This window comes from Takifugu rubripes, chromosome 21, assembly GCF_901000725.2.
Source record: "Takifugu rubripes chromosome 21, fTakRub1.2, whole genome shotgun sequence".
Classification (NCBI taxonomy): Eukaryota; Metazoa; Chordata; class Actinopteri; order Tetraodontiformes; family Tetraodontidae; genus Takifugu; species Takifugu rubripes.
Window position 1 is genome coordinate 4,807,971 of NC_042305.1, and position 7,953 is coordinate 4,815,923.

General features: G+C 42.6%; 1 protein-coding gene across 2 annotated transcripts; it reads left to right on the forward strand.

Moving 5' to 3' along the window:
- Positions 1-485: 485 nt before the first annotated feature.
- isl1a (ISL LIM homeobox 1a) lies at positions 486-5,120 on the forward strand. 2 transcript variants are annotated; one of them, XM_029830247.1, is made up of 6 exons: positions 486-719; positions 986-1,175; positions 1,890-2,149; positions 2,795-3,078; positions 3,425-3,592; positions 4,293-5,120. In XM_029830247.1, exons 1-6 carry the CDS (start codon positions 692-694, stop codon positions 4,407-4,409), a joined length of 1,047 nt encoding a protein of 348 aa, XP_029686107.1. In that variant the 5' UTR covers positions 486-691; the 3' UTR covers positions 4,410-5,120. The 2 variants fall into 2 exon arrangements, with proteins under 2 accessions (XP_029686107.1, XP_029686106.1); XM_029830246.1 differs by having other exon boundaries at positions 489-719; positions 2,792-3,078.
- The last annotated feature ends 2,833 nt before the right edge of the window (positions 5,121-7,953 follow it).

Consider the following 7,953-nt stretch of genomic DNA (forward strand, 5'->3'; position numbering starts at 1 on the left):
TCTATTAACGTCAGCTGCAAACACAAGAGGGCGTCTACGCGTGTTGCAGCTCCTCCAGCGGGTCCAGGCCCGCAGGGCTCCTTCTATTCTGTTCCCAGCCGGAGTCACGCAGTTCCAGTTGCATTTCAGAGGCTTGTCGTTTTCCTGTATTTGGTTCAATTATTATGGTCGTTAGTCAAACCGGGTTTTTTTTTCATATCGGCAAAAATTAGTAAGGTCGTGTCCCAGTTTGACGTCACGCCCCCCGTCACGTTGCACGGACGGTTGGAGATGAAGAGAGTTAAGAAGTCACGTTAAGAACCCAGAACACATAGAACACTATACACTATATACTACTATACACTATACAAAGGATGAATAAAACAAAAACATACAAACAAATGTGGCCGGAAAATTCGTGCATGTGTGCGTGCGTGTGGTTGGTGCTGGTCAAGATATGCAGAGCCAATCAGCTGCTCATGCAGATGACGTACTGCTGTCCTACGTAAGCCCCACAGCTTGTCAGAATCAAAGCTTCATACACACCGGGAAAACACACGCACACACACACACGCACACACGCACACTCGGTCTCTTAGCCGGACAGCAAAGCCCCTGGCCCGGCAGCCTGGCAGGACGAGCTCCATCGAGGTTTCCAGGTGCCGTGTACCCCGCTGTGACGGTGGACCTGACTTCGCCTTACTGTGAGGACATGGGAGACATGGGGGACCCGCCGAAAAGTAAGAGACAAACTGGACACCAGTCACAGCTACGGCAGCAACTTTGTTTCTGTGCAGGTTTTATAGATAAGACGCATATTACTTGAATCATTCGAGTCATCGGAAATGTTCAATTTGGAGAATTAAATAATATCCTAATAGACGTATAATAATAATAATAATAATAATAATAATAATAATAATATTTTGGCCCATGGTTAAATGAGTGTAACTTATAACTGGAACTTGTCATCAGCTTGTGACCTGGCATGCTCGTGTGCTTCCAGAGAAGCGGCTGGTATCTCTGTGCGTCGGCTGTGGGAACCAGATCCACGACCAGTACATCCTTCGGGTCTCACCAGACCTGGAATGGCACGCCGCCTGTCTCAAATGTGCCGAGTGCAGTCAGTACCTGGACGAGTCTTGCACATGCTTTGTTCGGGATGGAAAGACTTACTGTAAACGGGACTACATCAGGTACGACGGCAGGACAAGGACAGGAGCTGGAATTCCCATCATTTCATCATTAATTACATTATCGGATTAAGAAAATTACAGTTAATTCTGAACTATTAAAGAATCAATATGAAGCACAGCCCAAGTTATTTTGGACAGAGAGCCTTTATGAAGACTGTCTAATTTCACTGTCCAATTAATAACCCACGCTTTTACCTTACTAAATTATTTTGTAGACTAGAGTGGGCTCATATAACTTATTTAATAATAAATTAGTCCGATCAAATTGTTGCGCCCCCATTGACACATTATTGACAGATCATACTTTCCAAAGCGTCTGCATGCCGCTATTTAGAATGAATGCATCCGTGATATGAATCTATCAATTGGTGAATCATCGGATTGTTATATAGGTGCTTATTTTTTGGTGAAGAATTGTACATAATGTATAATTTAGTCTTAAAAAAATACAAATTGACATTCGAATCATGTTTGTATAACTAGAGTTAATGCATCATCATCGCTATATTATTATTATTATTATTATTATTATTATTGTTATTATTATTATTATTATTACTACTTTTATTATTATTAGTAGTAGTAGTATTGCCTCCCTAGGCACACCCGTTACTATCCTACCAGCTCCAGCACAAAACGTGAAATCAAAAGTGTCTATTATTATTATTATTATTATTATTATTATTATTATTATTATTATTATTACGGCTGCAGGTTATACGGGATCAAATGTGCTAAATGCAACATCGGCTTCAGCAAAAACGACTTCGTGATGCGGGCCCGCTCCAAAGTCTACCACATCGAGTGTTTCCGCTGCGTGGCCTGCAGCCGCCAGCTCATTCCCGGGGACGAGTTTGCGCTGCGAGACGACGGACTTTTCTGCCGGGCCGACCATGACGTTGTGGAACGGGCCAGTCTGGCCTCTGGAGATCCGCTCAGCCCGCTGCATCCAGCCAGACCGCTGCAGATGGCAGGTAAACCCGAGAGAGCGTAGGGGAGATTTAAACATGTCATCGCCCAGTTTTGAGACATAATCAATCGTAACCATACCCAATTATGATTTTCACAATTAAGAAAGAAAGAAAGAAAGAAAGAAAGAAAGAAAGAAAGAAAGAAAGAAAGAAAGAAAGAAAGAAAGTTCTTTGCGTCTCACTTCCTATAAAATGGTGTCTTTAATGTTGGTCCCCCTCTCCGCATTCCACTGTCAGTCACCCAAACCAGGCTCGGTGTAGATTAGATTAAGTGGGCGCTGTTGTCAGAAATACTCTAACTTATCACTACTGGGAGCACTGGAAACGTGACACTGGCTCTGCGGTCAGGGACCTGCTGTTGGTCCTGAGATGAGCTGTAGGTGGTAGCTGTGACATCAGGATGGAATTATAGAATCCACAGTTAGAGCAGGTTATTGAATCTGATGAGTCATACAAATTCATCTTTACCTGCATCTAAATATGTTGTGTCCTATTTCGAACAGGAAGGGCCAAGTGTTTATATATTTCTTCTCTGTTCTCTTAAAAATAAAATGCGCCAGTAATAATAATAATAATAACAATAACAATACGCATATTCTGCCAGTCTGTCCCTAGTGTGACGTGTCTCTACGTCCTTTCTTACAGCAGAACCGGTTTCCGCTCGGACCCCTGCACTGCGGCCTCACGTACACAAACAGCCGGAAAAGACCACTCGTGTTCGGACAGTCTTGAACGAGAAGCAGCTGCACACGCTGCGCACCTGCTACAACGCCAACCCAAGGCCTGATGCCCTGATGAAGGAGCAGCTGGTGGAGATGACCGGCCTGAGCCCGCGAGTGATCCGAGTCTGGTTCCAGAATAAGCGGTGCAAAGACAAGAAGAAGAGCCTGCTGATGAAGCAGCTCCAGCAGCAGCAGACCAACGACAAAACGGTGAGGTGCCACATCAGATCTCCATTCAGCACTGTCACACAAGCAATGAAACCTGATCCCGACTCTGACAACTTTGTCTCAAAGTCTTTAACCGGCCGGGTGGGGCTGGGGTGGGGGTCGTCGTCACAAAGGGATGACATCATCGATCGGGAAGTAAACTTGCAAACGGTCATGGTCCGTTCTGTAATTTCTATTTGTTAATTATCTTATTAGTGGTCTCCATTTCTCCCTCCCTCCCTCCCCCCCCCCCCCCCCCCCCCCCCCCCGCCGCACACACACACATAGGTTAACACGCACGCATACACACGTCAAATAGAATTTCCTGAACACGTATGTTCTCTTTTAGAATATTCAGGGAATGACGGGCACCCCGATGGTGGCAGCCAGTCCAGAGAGACACGACGGGGGCATTCAGGCCAACCCGGTGGAGGTGCAGAGCTACCAGCCTCCGTGGAAGGTCCTCAGCGACTTCGCCCTGCAGAGTGACATCGAGCAGCCGTCGTTCCAGCAGCTGGTCTGTTTTGTAACTATTACTGATTACTGTGTGATCTACAGTGACAGTCAGAATATCACATGTGCAACATTTTCTGTGACTTATTCGGTCAAGAGTGCAACAACTTCCTCCCCTCAGCGCACAGCCGTGCGTTTTTTTTACTTTATAATATAGATGGTGACGGTCTGTGTTTATGGTTTATTGAGTGAGCGGCGGCCTCTAGTCTGCTTTTTGAAGTCTTTAATATGAGATAATTTATTTTAAGATTTTTTAAGAGCAATTTCAAGTCACGTCATTCATGCGAAATATACAGTTCACCCATTCACCATTTTCCATAGGTTTTATTTAGGCGCGTACTAGATAGATAGATAGATAGATAGATAGATAGATAGATAGATAGATAGATAGATAGATAGATAGATAGATAGAAACATCGTCACTTTGCTACAGTAATTGATGACAGAAGCATTTTAGAACCGTCTTTTCCGTTTTAGATGACGCCGACAGTTATCTGGACGATTGTATCCATTCTACATGTTCGTAATCGAAGTGGAGTGATCATCTTAACCATTGACTAAATAAAAATGATTTTCTATTTTAAACTCGACACAGTCCAAGTGACGTAACTGCGGCTCTGCTGCGCGCCTCTGCTACGCGCCTCTGCAGCTCTCCCGCTGCTCTGCTGCGTCCACGCTTCTCACCCCTGCTTCATCTTCCGCAGGTCAGTTTCTCGGAAGGGGGACCGGGCTCCAACTCCACGGGCAGCGAGGTGGCGTCGATGTCGTCGCAGCTTCCAGACACGCCAAACAGCATGGTCTCCAGCCCCATCGAAGCCTGAGGTGGCTGTGGCCGGACAGAGGCGAACGCCACATCCTGCTCATCCCACCACTCCTAGACCACCAAACAACCTCTCGGGTTGAATTTCGACACTGTGAAGACAATCGTGGATTTTTTTAAAATTTTTATTTATTTATTTTTATTTCTTTTTGCTTTCGATGAACGTATTTGACCACTCATGCGCTCTACCGTTGATTCGGACGAGGAGGAGAGGAGACTCTTTTTGCGGGTGGCACTGTGAACTGTCGACTCTTCACAGATTCTAAATGAAGAGCCCGAGTCCACCTTTGGAACCTAAGAGAGGAGAATCTCAAACTGTGCGCTTGGCCACTTTGAATAGAAAACTGTCGATTTTGGATTTGATAGATACATCTAATATAATAGGCAGGAGGGGAACAGCACTGATTTTCATTTATGGAAATGATTTTCTTTATGATGCGAGTTTTGAAACATTTGCAACAAGGTATACCTCTATTTTGCCACAAGCTTCGTGGGACAATTGTGTGGGTTAATGTCCGTCTGAGTTTTTTCTTTCCCAAAGATGTGTATAATAATTTAAGATGAGTACGTTAGCTACGGAAGATGTTTGTTTGTTCCTGTGCAGCAAAAGTTACTGATTATTTATTGTCGAACATTTGCCACCTTTTGTGTAACTTTCGTAAAAGAAGTAAAAAAAAAAACAAACAGAATAAATAAATACAATACAAACGTGTTTGTAGAATTTTCTATTAGAATTTATAGTCCTATCGGCGCTCGTGGGTGGTGTTAAGATATTTTTTATCTTATTATTATTATTTATTTATTTTTCCACGCTGGTCCCATGGTCGCCTGGTTGCTCCAGTTCCGATATGCAGCTCTGGTCTCTCGGTGGAGCTTGCGCGTTCGCTCCGTGCCTGCGTGTCCGTCTTTGCGCCTCCCTGTCACACTCCGAAGACATCAGGTCGGTTGGAGACTTTAAATTGTCCCTGTGTGTGTGTGTGTGTGCGTGTGTGAACAGTGCGCGTGTATTCGCACCTGGCTTCAGCAAACCCCGCGACTCCGACAGAAGGCAGATACGGATACAGATGATAGAGGAGTGAATGTTGCGCTGGCTCACAAGTTGCAGTTGAACCAGCAGTTATTCAGGCTGCCAAAAACATGGCAAAAAACCTCAAAACTAATGCCATCTTCGTAGTTTATACCAGATCTTTCTGCAAACAAAATGCATTAATTTATAAAATATCTTTAACAAGTATAAAATAATGTCTTAATTAGCGTTTAAAATTTGGTGTTTGCAGAGTTTAAAAGATGGATATTTGTGAATGTGCTGGGGTCATATTTCAAGAACGATACACATGTTTGTGTTCTTGCTGTATCGGTGCGGCTGGCGGATTTTGATACCGCGCTCTTAAACTCTGGGTTCTTCTCAGATGAGTTTTGGGCAATGTTGTTGCAGCCTATCATGTAGGTCACATCCAGGCGATGGGACCGTTCCTATTCTGTCAGACCAAAAAGCATCTTCACCACCTTTTTGATGGTTTAGCATTTTAAAAGGTGGAGGTAAAACTGCATCCAGTTTTCCATGCCGCTGCATCCAGGTTTTTAATTTTATTGTGTAGCAGCATATTTCTTAGAAAGACAACAGAACCAGTACTTTGATAATTATCCCTGTAAAAATAGTCATTTTAATTTAATGGCACATTAATAAAACTTGCTATGTCATTTAAAAAATCTAACTGGAACAAATGAGCACCAAACCATTTAATCATTTATGTGTATGAAAAGTAGTTTTTATACATCACATTTTTCTTCACAGTATGTAGAAAAGAAAATGCTGGATATTGTGTCTTCATCCGCTAAAGTCAGTGAGGATCTAATTGTGTTGAGTTTTATTACTGTTATTACATTGCTGTCATAGTCAGCAGAACCAGACTGAAACCAACTTTGGTTTGTAGTTCTGAGCAGAAACTGTGTGATGAAGGAAAAAGAAGGCAAAGAAAAAGTTCCTTTCCTCCCCCAGCACACCCTTCCTCACCTGCTGTTACTGCATCATTCCATCCAGACACTAGTGATGGGGGGAGTGTCACTAACAATCCAGCAATGCTCTACAATTTTTGTGTCAAGATTCACTGTACTTTCCACCTGCTGCCAGCTGCTCCCAGAAGTTCAATAGTCCTCTGAATAATGCACTTAGCACATGCAACCATGTAGAAACACAGCAGAAGGCTTGTCCGATTCACCATTTAAACACATTTACTTCAACTGTTTTCCTCCAACTACTACAAAACAGCCCCAAAGTGATTTATTTATGTCTGTGTTTTGGTTTGTTGCATGAAAGTAGAGATAACCTGCAGGAAATGCTGACATTTTTGTAAATGTCAAGATATAAAGTCTGAATGTGAAATAATTGGTACTTGGCTACTAACATATTAATTACTGCGTTATTTGACTGAGTGATGCTGTTACTTAGCGTTTTGGTAGTGGATTCTTATTCACCTTTAGTGTTTTCTGCTTAATGGAAATAGTGTGATATGAAATAGTTTCTTTGCTGTAGACTGCAGAGTTACACTGCCGGGAGGAAACAGAAAAGAGCATTGAGTGCCTTTCAAAACTTAATTTGTGACTTTTACCTCCAACAAGATTATGTGACAGCCGGCAATTGTTAGGAAAAGAACAGATGTCATGAACAGATTAGAATGCAAATTTCAGGAAGTGTTGGACGAATGGGCCGAGGAAGATCCCATTAAATTTTGGCAATGCTGCTGATTCTGGAGGGAACGCAACCTTTGATCTCCCAAAGGTCATAGGGGATGATCAAAGCCAGAATGCTTGCAACAAACTGTTATGTAACCTTGTCTATGGGCGTGTCATATTTTGGGAAATGAGCTACTTGTTAATGCTGTAGGATTTGCAGTGTACCAGTGGGAATGAATTAATAATTTTATAGTCAAGCAATTTTGGCCCAGTATCAAAAAATGTTATTCTTCTAACATTAAAAGTGTTACATAACTCATTGTTCTGTTTCTGTGTTTTAACAGTGTGGTCTGATGCAAAACCCTTTTGTAAATGTATTAAATGTGGCTTGGAAAAATTAAACTGGATCTGAAGACAGTTTACCAGTTTTATTTTATAGTTCAGCCACAGCTCCATGGACAGAGGTCAGGAGAACAAAATAGCAACTCGTTGGGCAAGAAACTCATTTAGAAACCTTGATTCAGAATTCGGATTTTATATTAAATACTCTGGACTTGTTTTAGATCTGATCATGTACCTGATTTCCATATTTCCCTGGACTGAAATGATTATTTTCATTATAGATTAATCTGTTGTTCTGATTAGAAATCCCTTTCTAACCGTAAAGGTTGTCCTCCAAGTCTGAGACCGCGCCATGCTGCAAGTCTTGGTTTGCGAGTTAAACCATCATCTTTCACAAGAAAGAGTATCCCCCTCCCACTTTGCTCATATGAATGTTTAAAACAAAGATGGGTTACACGCTACATACACACCAGGTGTAGCTTTGGAGCACTCCAAGTGATGTGTTGTCTGCTAACCTTCGTCCTGTTGCT